This window comes from Bombus flavifrons, chromosome 10, assembly GCF_040668555.2.
Source record: "Bombus flavifrons isolate JBK064 chromosome 10, iyBomFlav1_principal, whole genome shotgun sequence".
In the NCBI taxonomy this organism is placed as follows: domain Eukaryota; kingdom Metazoa; phylum Arthropoda; class Insecta; order Hymenoptera; family Apidae; genus Bombus; species Bombus flavifrons.
Window position 1 is genome coordinate 13,925,877 of NC_138451.1, and position 26,824 is coordinate 13,952,700.

At 41.5% G+C, this 26,824-nt stretch overlaps 1 protein-coding gene across 15 annotated transcripts in view; it reads right to left on the bottom strand.

The window, feature by feature from the left end:
• bru3 (CUGBP Elav-like family member bruno 3) overlaps positions 1–26,824 on the bottom strand; it is a 561,536-nt gene that overhangs the window by 42,251 nt on the left and 492,461 nt on the right. For all 15 annotated transcript variants that reach the window (XM_069122357.1, XM_069122358.1, XM_069122365.1 and 12 more), the window contains one exon: positions 1,199–1,278. In XM_069122357.1, the coding sequence (XP_068978458.1) occupies positions 1,199–1,278 (80 nt within the window). The remainder of the gene's footprint in view (positions 1–1,198; positions 1,279–26,824) is intronic.

Genomic DNA, 26,824 nt, shown 5'->3' on the forward strand with positions numbered 1-26,824 from the left:
AGTCAATGAGGTGAAGAAAAATATGGAAAATAGAGGACATTTTTTTTTTGTAAAATTTCTATATAATATAGCATTATCTAACAAATACACGGTCGATATCGCTCTCAATTTTAGCAACGAAATTTTAAAAGTGCAAACTTGGAGTGTCCGTCGACAAGCAATCCATCATACACCGGCTGTTTCCGAGGGTTTTCAGCAAAGTTTTGAGTAAAGAATCATGCGAATAAATCAATATTTTGATTAAAATGTAGCTAATAGTATACACTGTCAAAAATGATTTAATCGTAAGATACGAAGATACATGCCGCGTCTCTACAGTAGTACGAAACAGAATATCCAGTTCTCTCATCGGACACGTTATGCGCTTCTCATCATCTAGTAGTATCTTTCTGATAGTCGACGTTCCATCATTAATCGTCGACCAGTTCTATTAAGCGTAATCCTAATGAACGAGTCCAACGCCAAACTTCGACATGTCAATAAATATGAGCAAATAACTGCAGTACGATAATAACGGCGATATTGGAAGAGGAATGTTGTATGGTCAAGTTCGGCAAGCGGCTTTGCGAACTTTCACCAATCAGCAGGTGGAATCCCGAACGAAACTCACTGACAATTCAATTACAACTGGGAATTCCTGGTCCGACCCTAAGCTGAGAAAGTTTGGCGGTTTGATAGAAGCCATAGGAGATTCAGCGACGGAGAAGGAGGTAGCCCATACTTCTCCAAGTGTTATGCAGATTTCAGTTTGGCCAGTCATTAGATTGGAACCACGGTATGTTTGCATGCATGACAGTCATTACGAGGGTTGTCCGCCCTATACAATTTACCTGTTCCATAGAACGGTCATCCATGAATCCGTGATACGCACTCGTCATTTCTATTACTTTCAACTCCGTTTATCGTCTTGTGCGTACTCATTTGCTTTCTACTTTCGTTTATTTATCTTTCAATTTATGTTGAACGTGATAAAATCTTAGATACCTTCTTAAAGTTTATAGATACTTTTCTGTACATTGTTTAAGAAAAACACAGCAGCGATATCGCTGCTATTATTCCGCATATGGTTTTTCATTCATTTGAAGAAAACTGTTTCGTTGTTGCTCAATAGAACTACGTGTCCATTGATTCCATAAAAATTTCAAAGCGCTTTACACCAATTTCCGATGTGTTTAGAAAAACAATAGCTTCCACTCACCGGCATAGTTTGGCTACCGTGTAAGGTATTGATCGCCGCTAGCGCTTCTTGATGTGATGAAAGTTTCACGAATGCACAGCCTGAAATAGAAAGAGAAATTTCGTTAATATTCGAGATGTGCTTGTGCGAAACAAACGATTAAATAATTAGCGTTATCGGCCACAAAGATCTTCGATTATCCGAGCGATACTGATTTGTCTGTGGTTTGTTTTTACGAACAAACTTGAAAATATACGCGCGGTACATTCGACACTGGTAAAAAAAGAAAAAAGAAAAAAAAAACAGACGAAAATCGTTTTATCTGGAAAGAGAATACGCGAAGGGAGGGCGAAAGAAGTTTCGTTTTCACCATTGTCACAGAGTCGAGACCATCTCTAACGATGATGGAACGATTAATCGCCCCTACTCCCTGCTACGCGTGCTTATCGTTTATAGTTAGATGGAGACGCGAAGACAAAGAACTCGAGGGTGCTTTGAAAAATTGACGCGCCAGCGGAGCGCAACGTGCACTTAATAAAAGATGTTTACCACGAACGGAGAAACGCTCCGTTATCCAGGACACCACTCCTGGTTTCGAGCAATAACGGTGCGTATCACAGTGAGCAAACGATCCTGAAAAATTACTTCTATCTACGATCGTTCGCAAAATAATCTAGAATACTTTGTCACGCTGGTGGGGAACGATTTTTAAAAAAGTAAATATGTGGTATACTATTTAATTAGTTTACTTCTATAACCGCTATCGTATCTTTTGGTCATGTTATATTATATAGCTAAAATTTTCTCTCATAAAGGAACATATTCGATATCCCAAGCTATTTCGAGTTTCAGATTTCGACTCGTATTTGCTAATTAAAAAAATTTTATTTGCCGAAGACAAACTAGGATGATCGTTTTGACGAACGAATGAAACGATTTGCACGGCTGAGGATATTTTGAAACATCGAGGGTCAGTTTTATCGGATATATGTATAATAAAATCCTTTGCTATTTAACCGTTTCTACCAAATTCGGTGTGTTTTACGGAATGGGAATTCGGACAAGAACGACGAAGAATGTCCGAAATCGGAGATAAGAGCGATCCAAAGTGTAGGTAGGTGGATAAGATTTTCTCGCGACTCAACCCCTACCGTTCACCGACATCGCAAGAATTTGTCCGAGCTTGCGAGCTTGTTCTGGCCCATCCCGCTATTCCTTCTTGTGCAAGCGAAATCTCCGACGAGGCTCTCGAAGACGATGCGCTCTTGAGATTTTTCTCCACCGCTTTGAAGCAGACGGGTAGGAAGGTCGCGCGGAAATAAAAGAGTCGAATTTCTCGAAAGTCCGCGTTCCTATACGTATAAAGGCTGGCGCATATGTATTTTCTCTATTTCTTTCTTCGTGTACACACGTATACGTGTTCACGTGCGTACGTATGCCGTTAAGAACACGTATATATGTATAGTGTACTTATATACACATGTGTCTATACGACGCATGTGTTTGTACGTGTATTTGTACGTGTATCTATGTTCGACGAAGCGGCTCCTTCTCGCCGGCTCGAAAACTATGTTTGCCCCCTCGAACAACGGCGAACAACAAACACTGGACAAACCGCTCGGCCCTTCGCCGACGACGACGATGTAGACTGGTTTCGTGGATCTCTCTCCCCGTTCCCATTTCGTCTCGAACCCTTCGTCGACCCCTTCGCGACCCTTTCCTAGACCCATCCGTTCCACTGTTCTCTCTTCTCTTTCCCCTCTTCGCCTGTGTGCCACCACAGCCGGGTTCGAACCAATCGATAACGCCTGCGAGACTTTCCACTCATATATTTGATTGCTCGGCAAACATGTCTAAGTTTATTCTGCGGCCCCCCATCCCTATCCCGTTCACTCCCACCGGTCGTCGTCGAAGCGCTAACGCGCGCTGCTTGCGCCAGTGTACCGGCGAACGCTAGACTTTCCGATACGTTGGAAACTCTCCAAGGGGGGATGATGCGAAACCAACTTTTCTTCCTTTTACCTCTTTTTTTTTTATTATCCTTACGCTCGGATAATTTGATCGTATTAGAGCAACGTGTTTGTGGTCGTGAATGAAGACGCGATAATTGAAAACCGAGATGACTCGTCGCATTTCAATTTAGACCGGAGATAATCTTTGACTGCGATTTCATCTTCGCGGTCAATTTTCACTGTTGCCTTATCGCAGTTGATTCCTGAAATTGAAAATCGAGTTTACATGATTATTTGTCTCGTCCCGGTGTTAATGTCGCTTCCCTCGACAGTAATTCTACGGTAAACGCATGCTTGTTTGTTTTACCATAGAAGTAGGACCATCGTTAATGCAATGTAAAGATATAATACAGTAGTGTGACCGACAAACGGAGTGCTTCTGTTTTTATACAAACTCAAATGAAAAATACCTCGAAATGTTGTAAAGCTCGTGGCACGTACGTTCGAATCGCGAACAAACAGCGAAATACACAGCAAATCAATGATGTATATTTGTTTCTACAACAGTTGGAAGTGAACCGTGCGTGGTCAACATTATCATTCATTCACGGTGTACTGAAATTTTAAATAACAATAATTACGCCTGTTCACAGAAAAAAACGTGCGGTTCGAAATGTTAGAAGAGCGTAATCTCGTCTCAGTAACCTTACATAATCGTATGTACTTTATTGAATTTGTATCTTTATACCGAAGCAAAGGTATTTCGAGAATCGTTGAAAAAAATGCGGCAGAATGCTGACCACAGCATTGCGTACTTTGTTCTTGTTAGATAGTGGTGTTCATCGACATATAAACTCTCGTTAAATTTAATTATTACGCTTCGTGACACGACATGGAAAGAAATTTCGTTCTCTAGTTTAATTAAGAGTTAAAAAAAGAAATAGAGTAGGTAGTTTTACAAGCAATAATGTACAAGCAATAAATATCCCCTAAAAATAGTATCATTTGGATAGGCGTTTGCACGCAGCTCCGAACACGTTCGGTTAGTATAGGGGTTGTTGGCACGCGCCTGAACGTTTTCGGGCGTTTCTGTGTCAATGGGCGGGGTTCTTCTTATTTCGTTAATAGTTTTGGGTCACTAGCTAAATGAGAAAAATAGGCTAGTGGCCATGGGAAACGCGCAGCAGGACGCGAGTATATGGAATAGGTTACACAAGATTTAATATCAAAGCGTTCGTTTTATTTTGTTTGCCTTGATATATTTAGAGAGATTTCCTGATAACGTGAAACGGCGTAACGATAATATATGCATAGCGGAATGAAATTTCGAAAGTCCGATTAAAGCGATTATCGTTCAACGATATTGCATATCGATCGGTGAAGTGTATTGTATTTCTGACATTACTGATCCGTTTTAGTATTAGATTATCAACTACTTTTGAATTTACGTATCTTTAGATCAATCGTTCCTCTATCTATTAAACGGTGAACATTTATCTTTCACGTTTGTTCTTTGTTCTAGAAATATCTACTTCTGAAAATGATATGTTTAAATCATTTAATACGTAAAAACGAGGAAATTAACTTTCGCATGATGGAAATCATCGCAAAGAGCACTAGTCCATTGTTCACTGTGCAAAATCGAGACACATTTTGGTATACGAAAGAGTAGAAAAGAGCAAAACGGGGTTACGTGTAAATCGTTTGAACATATGCTTGATAACTACCGTTTGAGTTACCGGCATGACATGTAGCTTGTGTGCAGACACCGGGAACCGGGACCAAACGAATCAATTTCATTGATGAAGCTACTAAATCCGGCGCGGGTTGAGCGCGAGCACTCGTAATTGGTACAACGATCGGTTTGGTACAAAGTACATAGAGCAGGGATGCGTCGAAGCCAGAAACGAACTAAAAAAAAAAAAAAGGAAAAAAGGAGAAGGATAAAAACAAAAAAGCAAACGCGTAAGTGTACGCTCATACGCTTATTCAAAGTACGAGAGAAATAGCGAGACAAAGAGAGCGTGCGGGACAAGCGAAAGCAGAGGTAGGATAAGGGGCGGGATTAAAAACGCTGACAAAGTTACTAAACACTCGTGTGCTCAGCCCTTTTTATATTCGCGAGATGAAACCAGGGTTCGCGGGGAGAGGACGGAAAGGGAAAGAAGAGTCAGAGAGAAAGGGTGGAAAAAGGGAAAAGGGAAAAAGGAAAAAGGACGAGCATCGAGGCTTGCAGGAGCTCTCCAAAGCCTGCGGAAAGAGAAGCACAAATGCAAATGTAAACGTCGAGGAAAGAAGATACAGAAAGTGTGGATATAGTATATGGCGGCAAACTAGGAATTCGGTATAAGAGATTTGCAGGTTTGCCACAGGGTAGGCAACGGGGATAAGAGGAGAAGTGAGAAGGAAGGGGGAGGAAGGGAGAAGCAAGACATGTAAATCCAACGAGAGATGAACAAAAAAATATAAAAATGAATACTGTGACCTTTACAATGGAGAATGGACGAAGATGGACAAGGTTCGAGAAGTCGTCTCTTCAATTTTTTTATGAAACTAAAACCTCCTTTGTGTGCCGCTCTCGTGAAGCGTAACACTTTCTGGCATAAAGAGTACTTTGAAAAGGAGCTTGAAATATTGTTTGCCTGCTGTGAAAGCACTGTTCTATCGTGAAAAAGTATTCTTATACTCTGAAATGAGTTCCTGCTAGTACAAACGAATGTTCGAAATAAAATACATATGTAATACACCTTTGATCACGATACACACTTGATTAAAAATAAATGTAAGGACGTGTCCTTTGTTAGAACAATATTGTGGAATTTTACGTATAATATTTCCATTTTAGACGCAAAGCTATCGCTCTTCTATTATAAAGATACTGATAAACGCAAGATTTTCGAGTTGCACAGTTTTATAGTGCCTTTAGAATTTCCTACTCTCTGTTTATGACAAATTCGAAAGTACCGTATAACGTTAACAACGTATTTGCACTGTAGAATCAGTTAACGACTTTAATATTTTATTAACATACCTAACACTGTAATTAATGGAAAAGACGTTATTAGAATGTTATTTTATCGAAGACATACCTACTTCCACATGGCAACGTCGATTTTGGGTTACGTTCGATACAAGAATTTGCTGTGTATTTGCAGAGAAATAAAATAAGACACCGGTGTAGAATGCAAGAAAACGTGCAGTACAAGCCGAGAGATGGTAAGTATAACGTGGAGACACGAAATGCCATTGTAATACGGACACGGGCGAATCCCGAAGGGATGCAGAGAGAGGAAGAGAAAGAGAGAGAGAGAGAGAGAGAGAACGGAAAAGAAGATGGAAGAAAACAAAGAGGTAGACACGTACGAGAACGAAAGGGACGTGACAACACCCGGAAAGCGGCGTTGCCACGCTGTTATTACGAGAAGATAAATTTCCTACCGGAACGTCTCTCTTTCTGCATTCCGAAAATATCGCGATGTCTCTCATTTTCGGTGGCACTCAGGCAAATCACATTCTACTTACGTAACCGCTGGACATTTCTTCCGCCGCGTCTACTTTACGTCTACTTTATGACACATAGAATCATAAAACATAACGATATTTTAACGAAGATATCAAAACTGAAGAGTCACCAAGAGGTTACGAAATCGTCTATTCCATTACGAATTTTGATCTTACATTCGACAACCAAACAGTTAACGTCTATTTAAATTCACGATATCGAATACGCGAAATTCCATTGATACCAAAACTCCGTAATTTTTGCAACGAGAGACGGAAGTAAAAAAAATTTATTGGAGAAATCTGGAAGCGCTTCTTCCGCGATATTAAACATCCGAAGTGTGTCACGTCGAAAGAGAAAGATAAGGAACTGGCAAGGAAAGTATGCCGAAGCATCCCTTTACGGTCGTTTTGTAATTGACGGGAGCCTATGCCCGTTGGGAGTGGCCTTTCCAGCAGATTCATCTAGATTACAGTGCAAAACTACTCTCCGCTTGGCGTATTTACCCGGCATTAAATTACACAGACGGTCGCGCGCGTCGACGAGGGTTGAGCGTCGTTCGGCGCTTTACCGGTTTACTTTCATCACATCCAATATTGATCACGTCCAACGTATACGCTTTATTTATGCAACGCAGCGTATTGTTGTAGCGACAACTACGGAAATCGTGTCCCGGTTTGATCAGCGGCATCACATTTACTTTGGATTTTGTCGAAGCCTTCTCTTGTTATCTTTCTGGCTACCTCTGGCATTCAGCTCTGACCAAGGTTTAACGCGTTCTTCGATAGATCAATTGTGATCGTGTTGCAAAGAAGGTCGGTCTCTGCCGAGTACGTACCTAGAAATAGCGATTTAATCGAACAGCCGGTCTCTTTCATGAAATCCTGCTGGCTGTGGAACTATTGGAACTAGTAAATAACCGTTGGCCATTCTTTTTTTTCACAAAGCTGTCACATGCTATTCCTATTACCATTGCGTTTCGGAATATGTAAATGACGTGCGCCCGGGAGAATTGAAATCAAAATATTCATCGCGCGTAATATCGATTTGGCCGGATTCGCTTTCTAAGAATTCGAATACGTTGCCTGGAAAAGGTAGTAGCATTCCGCTACAGCTTCGACTACGGAAATCGGGAACCGCTTTGATCCGAGTGTCGCGTTTACTGTGAATTTCGTCGAGGCTTTTTGTCGCACCTGTTCAACCCTTTTTTCCTTTTTGCTGTAGCTGCAACAGATGTTTCTTGAATTTTTTAAGGGTGTGTAAAAGGAATACGAATAAACGCGTACGTACGCATAAAAATCTGCAAATATTTGTTACAAATTTTTCTCGGCACGTGCGACGACTCTGTAAAAATAAACCCGAAGTTCGTTATATATATTCCAAGGGAATTTTTACTTTTTGCGAAAACAAAATTTCATATTCGTTCAACTATACAACTGTGTACTTCATTCTTCAAAATCGTATACGATTTTTACAATAATATCTCGAAATATATTTTACGTGCGCTAAAATTTCCACGGTCTTTACGGACTCGTCGACTGTTCCATTAGATTTCTAGTTATAGAGTGAATGCACAATTTTCGAAATACCACGAGTTCGTTACGGTATGTTGCGCAATTCGCTCTCGAGTAATTCCGATAATACCAGTAATCATCCTGTCATCGAGTTAAGCTCTGACAAGCTCTCGATGTCTTTCCGTTCGCGGTTCAGATCTAAAATGGCGGTTGTTGGAACATAGGGTAAGGTTTCCGACTTCCCATGGGGAATCCCTGTTTTTCTTGTTCGAACGCGGCAAATACAGCCCATACTTTCCCACCCTTATCTTCTTCGCGGCTATTCCGTCACAAGTCCATCTTTCGTTGCTAGTTATTTTTCGTAACAATTATCGTGAGTTCGATTATATCTATATATATATATATGTATATAATCGAAGTCATATATATAATTTATATAATTTCATATTTCAGCAATTACTTAAATTAACGACGTGCAAACGCAGGCATTAACACATCGAATTGCTTAGTGCAATCACGAAAGAATCTACGAAAGATTAATTAATAAAACCGGGGTTCGGTTCCCAGTCGATTTACATAGTAATATCCGGCGCCTTTGCGTACAGACGGTCCATCCTAATTTGAACGAAGTTCAAAGTGAAAATTTCCCGTCGCTTCTGCACGATTGCACTGATTTTCTGTGTGAGCAAAGTAGGATCTGCACGCGCAAATGGGCGTGCAGAAATGACCAAAGAGAACAATAAGTCGGGAGCTTTAGAAAAGAGAAAGCGGCATATTGTCCTTTGGAGGTCATAAAGGAAGTCGCGGTGAAGGCACAGGGAGTCCTGGCATATCGTGGCAAGGGGGAGGATCTAGTGGAAGGAAGGAGAGGAGGGGTGGACGTTTCGAGGAGTAAAAAGAGTCGAAAGGAAAGGGGGATGCAGTGGAGCAAAGGAGAGTCTCCGGGCTAATTAAATAACTAGCAAAGTCACCTAGCAACTTGGCACCTCGACCCCGAGTCCATCCCCTTTCCCAAGTCCCGCGGTCTTTCTTACTGCTGGCTTCTACGCTTCCGTCTGTCTTTCTCTCAACCCTGCTTTCGACCCTGCTTCTGTCGGCCTCGCTTCGTGGTGCGAATGCACCCTCGTCGCCCACGACGTCACCTAGTTATTTAATTAAACTTCGCGGAAGCAGCTCGCGGCTGCTTGATACCGAAGCACGTAGCTCGTCACCTTTCATTTTCCTCGCCTCCTGCCATTTCTTATTTTCGTTCTTTCTTTGCGAATCATTTGCGGAACGTGGACGTCGTGCGTCGGCGGGAACAGCCTGCCATAATTGTTAAAACGTCGACACGACAGTTAGGAAGCTCGGAACTTACTTTCACGAACGCTTTGTGCCCTCTTTTCCATTAGACTTTTCTCGCGAAAAGTATGCACTCCTCCATTCGCAAATTACGTAATTTTCTATTAACTCCAAGCAATTTAATAGCCATTCCCTGCTCCAGTCTTCCCATAAATCGTTCGAACTCTACTAATCAGAATGAATATTTGTAAACGCAGCTTTTTAGATTTTTCTACATCGACGGAGTAAGAAAAAAATGGACGAATGCGTGATATACAGATTAAAGTTACAATGGAATCATGCATGTTGTATTTCTGCATTTAAGAGCTTTGGGACTCTTTTGATCGTTATCCGATCGGGCTTATAGCTTTGAAACACTTTTTTTTATGGATCAGAATTGTTCCAATGTGCGAGAACAGGAGGGATTTACGTAAAAATTTTGAATTATTTACGCCCAATGAAGAACAAAGTCATTTCATACAATTTTGTCAAATATCCACGTTGTTGATTAAAAAATAAAAATATCATTCCGTACAAATTTAACCTGTAAAGATATAAATAAAATCAAGATCTTTCCAAGAAACATAATTAAGCGATCCTTTCCGATTATTTAACGACCGAATTTGTATCAAATAAAAGGAAAGAAAAAAGGAAGGAAGAAAGCTGGAACGCGATTCGCTGTTTCTTCTACGGAGAATTACCGTTTCCCTTCGACTTTCGCTAATTTCGACGGAAGCGTAGCGAGGGCTGTAACTGGACGAGACGCCATGAAGGGGTCCCAAGAGAAGTCTCACCGTGAACCGTTAATTTACTGCCACAAAAGTAAACCGCGTGGGATCTTGGAAGAACTTGTTTTCGTCCCCTTTTATTCCAATCTGCTTCCCATCACGACCATATTGCTTCAACGCTGACACAAATATGAAAATACTTTCTCTCGTAATGGATGGAACAAATTTCTGCACTGACTGAAAAAATAAATTAATGGTTATTTATAGCATAAATATTTATTACGCTTATCGCTGTCTACAGTTTTTAGATATAAAATTTACGATAAAACTGTAATTATTTAATAACTTTACAGCACGGTAGTCTTTCGAGATTCTTGAAACGCTGCATATTCGATGGGGACTGAGTATGAAGAAATAGAAGCGAAATCCGGTGAAGGATTATGATCGGTTATTGTGGCACGTTCTCCGGTTTCATGTAAATTTGTTTAGAGTAGCCCGAGGGCTATCGCGATGCGCTGTCCTGACCAGCAGGAGTTTAATTTTGAGAAACGCAAACATCCCGTAATTAAGCAGACCCGGAGAACAGGACCGACGGGTATGCCTGTGGAGACCCAGTGAAAAACCACTCATAATTGCCAACCGAATCAATATTTAAGCTCCCTTTATAGTGCTGAATGGTCAGTAAGGACTGATGGGCTCTCGTTCATTGCGCGTACGCACTATGAAAGCACTTCTACTTCAGCTGGAATCGAGAATTTCTCGATAGGAGGACTTTGTTGAAACGTAAACGTCATCGATGAGAGAAGAGACGCAAAAACTCTGCATAAACCATTGGCAAATATTTAGACGATATTTTACTTCTGATATTGTATTACGTTATCGTAACTAGAACCGCAAACAACATACACAAGAGAAACGGTGAAATATTTTATCGGAAGATAGGGGAATTGGCAGTTTAATAAGATTCTAATAAACTTCAAGTTTTAATCGATCGAAGTAAAAAGCATGACTCATGCCAAGAGTCGACAGGATACCTAATCTTTAATCACGTCTTCGATAGAGTTTCTTAATCCGAACGGGACGAGATCGTGGCTGAGAATATGGTGAACTAAAAAGAAGAAGCTCGACTTCAGATAGCGCGAGAACTTCGAAATCACTGGCCGACTAACTTTGTAACCCTGTAGCCAAGAGATCAAGGCTTTATTCGAGAACCAATTAAAAAATTGTCATTCTCCTTTTTCCATTGTACCAATACGTGCTCGTGTTTATTTGCAACTGAGAATCGTTTATGATTCTACGAAAATATTACATTTACCTTTGTAAACTTTTATTCGTACAGATATTAGTTCTAGCTAGATTACACATCCTTCGGAAGTTCGAAAAATATCCGGACGCTCGTGTTTACAACGCGAGCCAATATTCGTTTCAACTACGGCTTTTGCAATGACGGCTTGTGTGAACAACTCTTTTATTATACCGCAAGGTCGGCGGAAAGAGAAAAGATTTTCCTATGTATTTTTTCAGCGAAGCACCAACTACGCCGGTATATACAATCATGCATCTTCGTCAAAGAGACTGTCTTATCAAAGAGTCGCGGTTGAAACAAACCAAACTGCTATACGCACGCAATAGTTTTCAACTCAAACGATATCGTCAACTTTATCCAATCTAATCCAACTGATGCACAGCCTCTTGTTTGTTGCGTACTTCTATTGACTCTCGATCGCCAGGGGCATCTCGACGAATCTATAAGCGACATGTACTACACGCTGCTATCGACACTTGACCCGCGGCGGTATGAGCCTATGAATCGAACATAGCAAGACTAGACGATGTCCCGTGTCTCTTTGTATACTGTTTCCTTCGGATCGCGAAATGTCATCTGGCCGGGATTTCCTATTTCATAAATAACATTTTGCTTTTTATCTCTCCTATAACTCAACGACGGCACGCGTGTGTGTATACGTGTAAATGAAAAATAGTAATAAACTGAGAGGAACGTGACACAGGGATCGAATGTTTATAGAAAGGGCGGCTTAGGGTGGGAATTTTTTGCGCAAAACGGTGCCTGGTGTATCCTATGCGTAAAAACGAGAAAAAATACCTCGATATACTTGAACTCAAATGGTTTGTTAAAAAGTCGCAACAAAAGTGCGAAATAACAACGAACTGGCTTTTCATTCGATGTAACGATTAAAGAAACGTTAGTATTTACGAATGTACGAATCTGTGAATCTACGACGAAATAGAAAAATTTGACTGAGATAAAATTGACGATTTGCTTCGCTATTACGATACAGCGAACGATGCTTGATCTAACCTTATAAAACGAGTCGGATTTTCACCGATTCCGTGTCTAACTAAATCGATTCGAGGAATAGCGAATAGGAAGTTACGCGGGTTTAATCTAAAAGTGAACTGCAATCCGTAATAGCATCCTACGCGCTGCAACCGACCGTGCAGTTTCAGGGCGGTTTGTACCTTAGGTGTGAAACCGCCGTTGTTGTTTACGCATGTTTACGAATGCATAGTGTTTGCGAGCATTGTGTGCAAAGCCGCGTGTGCAGTGCGTGTAGCCGGCGCATTGAATGGGACCTGGCGTGCGTGTCGTTAAAGGGTGGGTGGTGGCGAAGAGAGAGGAGGAGAGAATGAGAGAGGGTAGAGAAGGGGCGAGCGGGAGAGGAGGACAGAAGAGGGCGCCTGCATGTGCAGAAGAGGGTGTTAGCACACTTGGCGAGCTGCCATTTAGGGTTAGCTCCAAAGAGAGGAGGGTCGAACACCCTCGCATTTTACAGTCGCGCCCTTACAAACGGATGTGGAAAAGACGGTGGCTTTCTTTCCCTTCGACCGACTCATTCCTTCTGTAAATACATTAAAAGAGAACCACCGTCCGTCCCCTATTAAAGTCTATTTTTTAAATGTTGACATTTGTTAATCCGTTTCTCTCGAATAGCGCTTTCGTTTTCCTAGGTCGATAGAAAAATGATCGAATCACGAAAAATATACAATTTCGAATCCTTTTAACGGTTTTATCGCGGATTTGATTTACCAACGTCGTTTGGTGCTACTATAGACAATTAAAACGAATTAGTTGCGTAGGAAATAACGGTTTGAGCGCAAATCCACATTCGGATAACTTTCGATATTCGTTCAATCGGCTGGAAGATATCGTTGGATATCGATCGAACGTCGGACGTGCTTCTCGTTACTCGTATGATTTTAAATAAACACCTAGTTTTATATAGGATAACAAAAGATATCTACGTAAAATATTGAAATTCTTCTTATTATTTTTGAAACGAAGATTTGGCTCATTAAGGAAACTGAGTCGAAATAAATTGTGGAATAATGAAGCGGTATCCGGTACACATTTTAGGTATGATTCACGTTTTCTCGGCACCCCATTCGTGCTTACGTGGCACAGAATTCTCGCTAATACAAGTTACCCCAACGTAGCGATAGTGTGGCAAGCTGCTACGTTGAAAGCTCGTTCGCTACATCGATTTTCCTTTCGGTGATCCTTCGTCCCCATAGTGTCCTCGCCCTATAGTTTCATCAGCGGGGAACGTGCCATTGCCCCCGAAAAATGGCGTTCCTTCGTATATCAGGGTAGAGAGCGGATCGAACAGAATTGCTACAAGCTGCGAAGCCACGGTAGCGAGCCCTACAGTGGCGTGCGTATTTCTTTTCTCGAAGATAAACTTTTCTCATACTGAAATTTAATAATAACAAACTACTACTTCTCCTTTATTTATCTAATTGTAACACGCCAATTATTTTCCAGACATTTTATACATAATCTGTTTTGTAATCTACGAGCATAGCGTGTTCTCTTCTTTAATTTTCATTAGAAATACAGATTATCAAAAATAAGGACCAAATGTCTAGATACTTTCAAACAGTATCTTACGTTATTTCCTTTCACGTAATTTATTTCGCGATACGTATACGCTAATAAAGGTTATTTCGACTGGATGTTAACGACAGACTTCAAGAGCCAGTGGTCAACGTTGGTCATGCCTCTGTCCAGTATCCCGCGCGATAGGATGGTCTATGCAAAAAACGTGATCAATTCGAGGAGCGGTGAGTAGCGGTACGATTCGAATATAGAGAGGACACGAAGCTGTCGTAAAATTCTCCATCGCACGGGCTCCATCGACGGAGCGTAAATCGTGTAGCGAGACGTACGGGGAAGCACAAGCTGTAAAATCACAGGACAAAAGTAGAGGAACGAAGTAAGAGAAAGGCTGAACGCGATAATATTGGGAGGAAACGGTGCGCGAAGGAGGATAGAAATTTTCACAAGGACGGAGACGAGGTTCTCGTTAAAATTCGTCGAGGCGGTCGTCGCGTCCTGGTCGGAACGTAAAAGAAAATAAAGGAGCGCTTAGTATTAATGTCGCGATTCGTGTCCGTGTCACGTAGTGGCCCATCTCACCCGCCTTTTACCCTTCCTGGGTAGAGTGTTTCGTTTATAATGCCAAGTAACCATGATCGCGATCGGCCGAAAGCGAATAATTTCAATAAAGAATAAATCCGTTAACACGGAACCGTGCAAGTAGAGAAACGAAGCGCGAGCGTTGGTTGACAGGAGAATACGACATTCGCCTCCTGTTTGTAAGATCGTTCGTTGTTATTAATAGGACTTATTACGTCAAGGACAAGATAATTTTCAACAAAAAAAAAAAAAGAGGAACGAAGCGACTGGTCTTCGAATAGATATATGAACAAGCATCATGGACGACACATGTATGTACCTGTCGATTTAATATTCACGTTTGAAATCCTGAATCCCGTGTATATCAATGGTATTCCGATTTAATCTTTACTCAGAAGGTCCGTTTATTGCTTTGCATTTCGACGTTAATATCCTATACGACCTACGTTTTACCAGCCAAATATCCATTAAACGGATTACCGGTTCAAGTCCAATATTTGGATAAAATCGTCGACCCTCCAGCAGGATTAATAGACGGTAGCGTACGTATGAAATAAAATATTTGGATGTTTTAACGATATTTCGCTTTCCTCCTGTTGACATGGAGAAAAAGTGGAATATTTTATTTCGCGATATTAACTGAAATGCAAGGCAAACATTCCATTTCCTTTAGTTTTTATCGCGAACATAGCTTTTCGAAACGGACAAATACATTTTCACCGGTGAAAACTATTCACGGTCTTTTTACAGCTACGAACTTCACCATTTTCGTAGCATAACCGTCTATCTCGATTAACTTTTATAATACTCTTACTTCGTAGAGCATATCTTTCGTACGATCGATCTCGATATTCCCTCGAATCGATGTTCTTTGCTATCGTTACCCACGACTTCGACCCTTTTATTCCCCCTTCGACTTTTACCCCGCGTTTACGGCGTGCGTTGTTTTATTTAAATATCTTGAACGCGTATGTCGCTCGATATTACGGTGCGGCGTGAGCGTCTATTCGCCCGACAGACAAATCAAATTCACCAACGTTACCAACGTTCCAACCTGTCTCCCCAACACGAAGTCTGCCCTTTCGACAATGTCACAGAGAAAATGCGATTTTTCCCTCGTAACATCCAGGTAGATAGGTAGGTGTACGCGTAGACAGGAGAGACAAAGAGGGCCGTGATGCCGGAGAACCGGAGTGGCAGACGCCGAATGAAAAAAGCAGAACGGCAGAAAACATCACGGCAAATCGCCGACGCGAGAAGCCGCGAATTCCCACAAGGGGTATTTCAATTTAATGTCCGTTAATCGTATTACGTTTTGACTTTCGCAAGCAGCCAGCGACGAGCGCGTGTACACGCGTGTATATGTACTTACTTACACAGAGACGCGGCAGACAGGAGAAGCACAGGTTCGAATCCTCGCGCACACGCGCACCAGATTGCCTCGTTTCGGCTTTGTCTACGCTCCAGAGTTTTCCCTTACGTTCCCCACTGGTTATCGCTTTTCGTTCCTTTTTTTTTTCCTGCACCTTGGAGCAGCGCGCACCGCCGCGGCGCGCCCGTAACTGGCCGCACAGAAATGTTAATACTTGTTTAGCTCCGGCTGATTTAGCAGGCAGAATTAAAAACACAATTTCCTGCGCGCCCTGGAACACGTAAAACGCACGACCGCCTAATAGAATTACCGTGCAATCACGGCCGTTGGATTTTCAGTGTGTGCCAACCGTGGCCCGGCAATTCCGTCCGCAAACCCCTCCACGCCTCATTTTCCAAGCTTTACGAGCCACCGCGACCTTTAATATCCTCTTTCCAACCTAAGATCCTGGATAAGGTCAGCTTGAGAAATATCGCGAGCATAACCCGTTAAATTCATTTCCGAAGCAGAAAATAACGGAAAAATAATTCCATGCTCGACGAGCATCTCCCTATGACACAAAGGGCAGGCTGCAATTGGACGTTAGCGCCAGTGGTTCGCGTTAAACAATCTTACGAATTTCCCGATGTTCTCGTGAAACTTAACGATGTTGTTCTCATTTTAGTCGTCGCTGGATCAACGTTTATTCGAAACTTACCGTTTGTCGTCAAGAACCGCTGACGAAACAACGCGGAAGTAAGAAAGAGTTTTTCGGCACCGCATCAAACACGAAGCGAGGTAACTCGCGCGAGCAGCCGCTGAAATCCAGGAAGTTGGCCGCACAGGGAAATAAAGTTTAGATATAATCATTGGAACTTTTTCCGCTCCGGTTCGTCGATTCTGTTCGACTTTCGACTGGGCGTGGGCCTCTACGCATGGATGGAACGTGTGTAACAAGCGTCGACTTTGACGCTATTGCACCGAATCGAGATGAAACGATGACTAACACGCACGAAGTGCGCAAGCGAGAACGCACGTAAAAGAGAAAGAGAAAGGGAGGAAGACGAAGAGAGATGGCACGATGAACAAAGAGAAAGGCACAAGGGTACGGATGGAGAGAGACGAGGAAAAAGGAAAAAAAAATATAGTTTCAGGTAAAAATGGAGCCGGAATGGAAAGAGAGAGGAACAGAGGAGGAGTGTGCGGCATCAAGAGAGAAGCCGAGGGTGGATTTAAATCGAGGGTGAATTGCAAACCTCCAGGGCAGCAGTTTCGAGGCTGACCCGCGATTCGAGGGTGTTCGAACAATTGCTGCCCGTAGTTTTATAATTATTGTGACGCCCCTGAGGCTTATGGGATCGAGCTTCGTCCACTACACATGCACGCGCGTTACATCCTCCTATGCGTGGCGCAGTGTATGTACAAATGTTTAATAAATACTTGCTTACGTCTAAACGCACGACGCACGATGCATGACGCATACGTTATGTCCACTCAATATGTAACGCTGGTGACGCACGCGTTGCGTCATAACATTAACAACTGCTGTACACAAAGACATGCTTACGAGTATGAACGTAATTTAAAAAAGCAGACAAAGAATAACAAGATATCGCGTACAACTCTCGTTCTAGTGCAAACTTTCGGAACTATAATCACGATTAGCACGAACGCGACGTTGTTGCGAGGCAAAGGATGGTTAATACGAATTTAGCGTTTTAATCATTTACCGGTAAATATCGCCGGAAGAAGAACGCGAATTAAACAGTCCCAAGATTAAGCCAGGGAGTTTAAACTATAAATTCATTTTTCGTCCGCTCCTTTCCTCTCTCCGCGCGCGTCCGACATCCATCGTCCTCGGTGTGCAAAAAAAAAGGTTCAAGTAAAAGCTAAAATCGTTTGCAGGATTTGCCAGCGGCGACTCTCTGCCGCACCTGTGTCCCTGTGTACGAGCGCTATTCTACGTGTACGCGTGCGTGTGCATCCACCGACTGCTTTCCCGTTCGAGCGGCAAACAGAGAGCTTTACAGAGGAAACGAAAATTCGACGGTTCGATGGGCGGTACCAACGCCGCAAATGTACTCGGTAGGCGGATTAACGTGCATTTACGAAACGCGTGCGCGCGCGCGCGCGAGCACCACCGTTTCTGCGGGCACGTGCACTACACACACGTGCACGCGTGCATAGAAAACGCCATACGCATATACGCGCGGGCATATAAACCCTGACGACGGCTGGTCGCTTGTCGCTCTACCTGCCATTCGCGCCCCCCCCCTCCTCCTCCCCGTCTCTCACCACCCCTTCTGACTCTCTTTATCCACCAGCTCTATCCAAAACCTCTCTCTGTCGCCTCTTTCGCGGAGCAATCCAATCATCCGCGTCCTACGACTTGTACCTAGTAATTCCGTCTGTTTGATCGCATCGCCGCCCGCCGCTTTTGCCACGCTCGCTGCGCTCTATTTTCCCGCTACGTTGCGGTCCCGATTACCGGTTGCTTCTCGCCAATGCAACTTCGCCGTTTACGTTCAGACCGAACAATCGGGCAATTGCGTTTGTCCGCGAAACTTGCCTTACCGCGCGAATTACGCACCATGGACCAGGTTTCTCTGCCTGCGTAAGCCTCTCGGATTTCACAAGGCCAATGGATATTACATGGTCGTATCTCGAAAGCGATTGCATTAGTATTTCGGTGGGTGCATACGAAATGTGCTTTCTCTTCGGTTTGAATTTGACGGTCTAATAACGCGTGGCAAATTTTATCCTGTCGCAAATAACTGGTCGGTCGTGTCAAAGAAGGATATAACGAACGTTACGGAATTTCGTTTTTGATCGGATGACGTTACCTAAATTCGTTAGGGGTGAGGAACGAGTCGTCCGATAACTTCGATCGTCAATGATCGTAAAGTGGTGCGGTGTATTTGGTCGGATGACGGATACACGAATTTTCTTTTGGCGACGAAATCTGTTACTGTATACACGCTCTACACACGGATTGCTGGATGAAAATATACGAACGGAACTATGAATATCCATGCGACATGCGTATTGACTGTAGGTAATCGGACGCAATAATCAGTTTCGCGAACGTTCGTTTACTCTACCACGAGAAATTAAACGACAGACGTGATGGAAATGCGATCATATTATTCGATCACTCAGCTGGCTTTTTATTTTCTTCGCCACCTAGATTTCCTTTATGCTTTTAACCGTCTATTTTTCCAATGAGTTTCGTTCTGGCTGGTTTTAGGTGTTCTTATTCTTTATTTAGATGTGCGTTTTTAATTCTACGTTTAGTTTTTAACGTTTACGATATAATTATAAAACATGATGCATCACGGACCGCTGTATATTAATGCTCGCGCTATGAAAAATGAAAATGTCTCTTAATACCTCTTTATAAACGCATAAGAAGTGAATTTCGTCCAATGGCGTAAAAGCACCGTAACTTCCCATCGTTTCGTTTAACGCAACGAACGTCGAAAATGAAAGCTACGGAGGCTGTTTCGTACAAGCGGTTACGATCCTTTAATCGCGTGAAAAGCCAGCAGTTTTTCCATTATACGATAAACATGGGACACGACATCATTAAGGGAGTCGTTGTTGCAGGGTCGTGAATCCGTCATAACGAGGCATCCACGAGCAGAATAGCATGAAAACGAAGGAAAGTCTTGAGTGGTAAAACTCTTCGTAAAATTCCCTGTTACGATTATGACATTGGTTGCCGTTGTATATACGCTATCCATCAACCGTCACGTTCTACGAAAGATGCAAGATGGATTATTAAATTTCTAGTATCAGCAGCGGGTCGTGCATTATGGGTTTTCTTAGTCATCTTGTAAAAGTCTCGAAGGCAGCTCGCATAACAACGGGAGAATTCAATGCCGGCTCAAGATAGGAAATGGGGAAGAATGTGAAACGTTTAATGCCGTCATACCCTTGATCGAGTATGGCAGCGTTTGCAAAATTATATATGGAAATTTATGGCAGTACATGCCAACGAAATGTATATATAATATAAAATAAATAAATATATATATAAAGACGGAAAGAGAACGTGTTCAAAAAATCAACGATTAATCGATTGCACTCGAAATTTTTGCGTTCTTCGCTACAATGGCTATTTCAAAGATCCCGAAATTTTATTCGGATATCCATAGGAACGGAGCGTAATGTTGCGAAGATAGTAAAAATGAAGGAAGCAGCAATCTTACTATAAGCAGTAATATTATGTTGGTCAGCTCATTGTTGTTAGATTCCGGTTTTTTTTTTTTTTTGATGATGAAACGACGTGTGTCACGAAACTTTAGATTACAATTACCGCGTGGTCATTGTTGCAACGCCGATGGTCACACTGGCTGGACAAAGGGATACGACAGTAGTAATGGATTTCCAGTGCGTCGTTGAGCGGAAAGCTTGTAACATTTATGTCCTAAATGTTACGAAAATGGCGTTCCTGGCTTAATGAGATGTTAGACTATCATGCAACCACACTGCCTCGTAGTTACGTTATAAATGATGTTATTGCTATCGTCGGAGGAACTCGACCTTACGATTCTGTTTGCCCATATTTTTGAATATTATCCTACGCGCTTAAGCTCCTTTGGAAGTAGGACAATATGAGCTAACAAAAAAGAAACTAACGGCATATAGGTTGATCAGTCGAAGTAGTAATTTTGAAAAAATTTAGATAGTCCGGTAGTTAATGCAACGCTATTACGATATTTCGAATAAAATTTGCACCGTAGGTACACGCACAACAAAAATATTACCACAGTATTTTTATAAAACCATTCAACAATTTCGACGTTCTTGTAGTGTGTTGCGCCTCGCAATATTTTTCCATGTTTTACTATTGGCTGATATTTCTGACGTTTTCACTGTTCGACTAGCAAAACACGGTTAATAAACGGTACACGGCAAGATTGCCGATTGATTTCAATCGTTTGGTTACATTCTTCGCACATACAACATAGTTTTATTTCAATTGCTGGGGAATATCGAAATGAAACTTGGGAACAATCGACAAACCTGTAATTATACTATAACATAAGTTTGCTACGAACGAAAGATCGAATGTTTGTAATAAGGGATATGCGACGAAAGGGAGAAGACGAAGTAAAAATCGGAGAAGCGGAAGAAGTGATGCTTTAAAACGTTCTGGTTAAGCCGACCAACGTCGGTTATTCGATAACGCAGAACGAAAAGCTGAACGAGCTGGGAGGGGCACATCGAATCGGGATGGGTAATGCACGACTGTAAAGGTTTATGGGCAATATAGTGTATTTACGGTTGACGGGCAAAAGCTGCCGTGCGAAAGGGAACTAGGGTACCTATAACTTTTTCTTCGTCTCCCTTTTCATCCGTTGATCCCTCTTACGAGCGACACCGAGCGAAAATCTCGCGAATATTGACAAAACTTTTGACGCGAGGTTAGATATAATCATTCGACCAACGGACCACGTGTCCATTCAACCTCCTCCCTCGTTATTCACCGATCGTCTTCCATCCACGGTCTAGTATGGTGGGATCGTATTAACGTAAGAACATTAAAACTGGTAGCTAGTAGCAGCATCTCGCGCTGCTAGCTGCGCGAACAAAAGAATTCTGCTTTTAGACTCGGCCATGCGGAAGATCTGCAATCCTGAAACGAGAAAATTATATGTCCTTGACTAGAAACAACGTCGTCCAAACCTACTGGATACAGAGGAGAAATACTTTAAATGGAAAGGTACACTCTCGTCCATAAGTCGCCGTATGATACTTACAAGGGAGGAGTCATCTGCCTGGTAAATGAAATTTGAGAAGTAATACTTCGAAGTTATAAAACTCGATCTTTATAGAAGTTATTTTTGGGGAAGGGCATTACTTTGCTTTCTCCGTAGTAACATAAAGACTATTTACATCAATTTTGAAAGCTGCTCGATTCTTCAAATAAGTAACACTCGATTTAGTTTTCAAGGGATCGAATACTATAATTGGCAAACATTACGTTCCCAGAGCTGATTTCCATGTTTGGGCAACTTTCTTTGTTAGTACGCTTTAAATCACTGTAAATTATAAAGATTAATAGATGATTGTATAACTAGCATCGTATTGTACAGACAGTGAAGAATATTTTTATCGAAAAATGTGATCATCGATTATAATTTATTTTGTAAATATTATAGGTCAAGGAAGTACAGGTAAATCACGCTTACTATCTTGAAAACGTAGTTGAAACTGGTCACAGGTCATGTATGATCGAACGATAGTAGCTGAAGGTTATAATAAATATATTATGATCATGAAATGAAGTAGCGACACACACTCTGTTAACCATTTCTATCGTTAAGGAAACTAAATTACACTTTATAAATGTATCTTCATCTTAAAAAATATTTTTTGAAGTTAATAAGAAGTCGATGACATTTATACGTGTCAACTTTATCGAATGAGATACACAGGGTGACCTAGAAAAGTAAACTAATTTTTTTTTTTAGAAATAAAACTAAGCGCAACTGAAAAGAAAAGCGTCTATTTTTACGAGTTTTGTGTATGAAACAGTCTTTACAATGGAACAATATTTCATCTTTTTACAGTGTAGTTTGTTTTTCAATAAAAAGGTGTTCAAAATTAGAATCGAACGTATACATCACATAGTGTTTTATATAAAAAAAAAAAACTGTTTAAATATAGAAATTGCACGATTTAATGTTTTTAAAAACATTTATTTATCGACAAAATATATGGAATATTAATATTATGTGTTTTGCATTAATTTCCGTTACAAAATGTTAATCCACTTTCATGTATACGTATAAACAATGATAAAAAATTGATCAATCGGGATTTAGATTTTTGTGTTATACGAATTCATAATTTTCATATATTCGGCGTGCGAGATGGAGTTATTAATAGTTGAGATAACGAATTATTTAAATGGTTTTATTCTTTCACGCGGTTTTCCGCGAAGAAGAGTACATAGAACTTTTAATATGATATTTTTATCCACGCACGCGAAAACGTAAAAGGGTGCCAAACAAACTTGGTATCATTTGGACCATCGTCCACCGATTTAACCCTATTCGATCTTAATAGGTTTTTGCCAACGTCGGGAGCGGTTCGATGACGTGGCTGGGATTTTTATCAGATTTCGCACGTTTCGCGTGACTCGAAACACGATGCTATTTGATAATCGTTAAATGAAAGGTTTCTGATATTAAAACAAAACGTATTGCCGTAAGAAATCCGTTGGTCACGCGAATTGCTTACGCGACATTTACTCAGCAAGTCCTCTTGAAATTCTCGCCGTTCGTTTTCATTACCTTCGAAACGGAACTCGTGTGACACACCTATGATCACGATGTTCCACTCGGTGGAAGAATAAATTTACGAAATAACATAGTGGACCGTTATTGATTTATCACGAGCGGGTACGACATCCGACATGGGAACGGTAAATCAAAAGCGTTATCGTAAAGCACCGTCTGCTGACAAATCTCATCGAAATTGCAAACAGTTCGAATCAGCTTGGATTTTAAATATCTTTTCCATTTAAAAACTTGTCGTAACTTTAGAAATGCTAATGCTGGATTACCAAGTGGAATTATACGGGCCGGTGAAGTGATTAAAAACTTGCGATTAAATCAAAGACAATTTTAATTACCGGCCGCCTCTTTTTATCCTGTTTTATATGGGATTTAATTTCTCGTAAATTTGATAACGTAATAAGCAGAAATTTATTTAATCAACGATACGAGCGACTGACAGGTTTCATTTAAGCGACGAATGAATTTGTTTGTCAGCGACGGGATACTCTTTTTTCTTCGTTTTAGTAAACAAATCGCGAAATAAATTCCATATCACCGAATAGTATTTAAACTTGGGAAGAGACTGTTATTAAATACCGCGTGTATATTTATTTCGACTTTGAATACGATTTAATATATGTATGAACATCGCGAGGACCGAATAACGGAAATAAACTATCGGATTAAATATCTAAGTAACCGAGCGCTGCGTGTACAATGTACGAGTTATTGTTAGCGTCGGTATCTCGTAAAGACTCATCAAGGCAATTAGCCGAACGTTATTTTACTTTTGACCAGAAGAAATATTTACGAGTTGGAGGTTGGTGACATGATTAAGAGTTAGCCAACTATCGAATGTCATTGGTTTATTCCAACTATCTACAAAATAGTGATTTGACTTCCGAAGACTACGCGAAGCGGGAGAGACGCGAAAGAAGCTGTGAAAGTATCTTTATGCAACGATATCAAAATGTATTATAGCCAAATAGGACTTCAAAATTTTAAGTTGTCGAGAAAGATCCATGGTAGACCAATGACGAATCTATCTTTGATGGAACGATCGTATACAGAATATACGATCGAAGTAATTAACATCGTACACGGTAATCGTGACTCATAACGAACGAACGGAAGTAATATCAAGTAATGCATTATCCGATCAAACAATCGATGTGAGTGCAGGGGTAAATAGAAAACAGGGTGTATCGGTAATAGAACGTTATCAGGACAAACATGGTTTACAATTATGCGAAGTGTCCGACATAGTAGCGTGTTTACGCCAGCAAAGCCACAATTTTCCTTGTATAAGCAGTTCGGACGGTGTTCAGCTTGCACTCTCCTTTCCAACAGGGGTTGGAACTCGAGAAGGAGGGTGCTTTCGGGTGGAAGCTCTCAATATGTCCGACCTAATCCTCTCCCAGAGGACCCGGCGTCCCCTCTCACGCGCTTTACTTTGCAATACGTACAGACATTTCGAGCCCAGCTGCGCCACGGGATTTAGGAACTGAGCGATTAATAAATGCTTCGTACGACGAGAGCCAGGCACCAGGACTCTCCGACAGCCACTCGACGAGGCTGCCCGTGATTTACCGTTTGGACTCGTGTGTCTGCATTCAAGCTACCGCGTCTGGATTTCCGGCGATTTCGCGGCATCATTTTGATTTAGTGTCCTTCTCGTGGCATTTGAAATATCGCCAGGTATCTGTCTTTCGCTCTTCCGTCGCGTTATGCTTATACCAATTTGCCGAATTAAAGTTACGACTGAATGTGCCAATGAATTTCGTCGCTACCTCTGTCTCTGTATCAACGAGCTTCTTTTTATATCGAAACACACGCGTATCGATCGATCCGATTGATATCGATTAATATTCCCTTAGTCGTCATAGTAATCGTAATACGATGTTCTGTTCGGTATAATGGCTATTATTCAGTTTGCGTTCCATCTTTTTATGTAAGCGATTTTTCAAGCCAGTACCCTATCTCACGTTCTCTTTCCGATTCGACAGCTTTCAGCCAAAAATAGAGTCATGATTTAGCTTCCAGAGACTTGTTCGAAGGTCGTGAGTTTTATACGATTCAAAAAATAAAAGAAGCGACTTTAAGACACGTGATACAATAGTTTCATCGATGGTTGCGTAAAGGGAAAATTCCAAATTGATTATGCGTGTTAAGACACGATACGTTCAACAGACGGACGAACCCGTGCAGGTGACAGGAGAACGATTAATCATCGATAACTATCGCCCGTTTAATACTCCCTCATAAAATGCTAGATCGAGGAAATTATTGATTTGTCATATTTCCTGTCAGTAATGTCGTTAACGGGACCATTCTAATCCGTTGACGTCACATGATCAAACGCGAACGAGAGTTATTGAAAATGCATTCCCGCCTGGCACATCATGCTTGTTAAAAGAAATAAAAAAGAAAAAAAAAAAAGAAAAAAGGAAAGAAAAACAACCGTTTTCGTTTCGATCGATGGCCGGTTATAAAATAAGAAATAACATTGATCGTGAAAATTCGCGAGAAGACGCAACCAATCAACGTATTTACGTTATAGTCGATTTCGACGTTTTATACAGAAAAATGGATTAGAAAACTCGCAACAAATCATCACGAAGATTTTCAGTAATCATTTATTTGAAGTACGCGAAGTGGCGATAGAGAAGGATCGTGAAGCCCTGATCAAACGATATCGGAGAGAAGCATCTCCGTCAAACGGAATTATTGTTAATAAACAATGAAATAGTGGAGGCCAAAGGAGGAAGAAGGAAATATGTAATCCCGTTGTTTGCGTCTTCCGACGATGACAGCTACTTAGAAATGATATAATACCGGTGGACGGTCGAGAGATCGGATATGAATAGCAGGTTGGTGAAGGTTGCCAACAAAACGGAAGGGGAATTGAAAATACAAGCACGCAATGTTATTACAAGTTAATACACGGAATTGTTCTGTTGCGCGAATATTCGTTTAACGTTTACGATATAGCGTGCTACAATAAGCGGATACGCGGATACAGAGGAGTTCACCTCCCCGTTTTCAAAGGTAGCTCCGTAGCATTATTGGCTTTAGCGTTGGTAGTACCTCATCGTAGAACCCTCCCGCGCTCCGGGTGTAGAGAAGCACCCTTGGACCCGCTTCAAATAGTATTTCGTTCCATTATTCATAAACATTTTATAATCTTCTTAGCGCGGTGAATTATTGCTGCTCGTACAATTGAAATAATGCGAGCTGTGGAGGTCCGCGTTAAGGGGATGGCCCGGTTGGGACCTGTGCACATCGAAAAACGAAGTCGAAAGGAATTGAAAAGAGACGAAACGAAAGGAAGAAAGAGGGATCGAGAGAAGACGGAACAAGGCGAGGAAAGGTTGGCACGGAAACGAGAAAATAGAACGAGTTCGTTCGCTGAAGTGGTGTTGAAATGTTTCGAAGCGAGGGAAAAATAATTGGACGAAGAGTCTGTCGTTACTATGGCGGCATTGGTGGAATGCGAACCGCCTGAACGATGACGAAGACAATCGTCGTGTCTTTCCATAAAGTCGTCGAACCG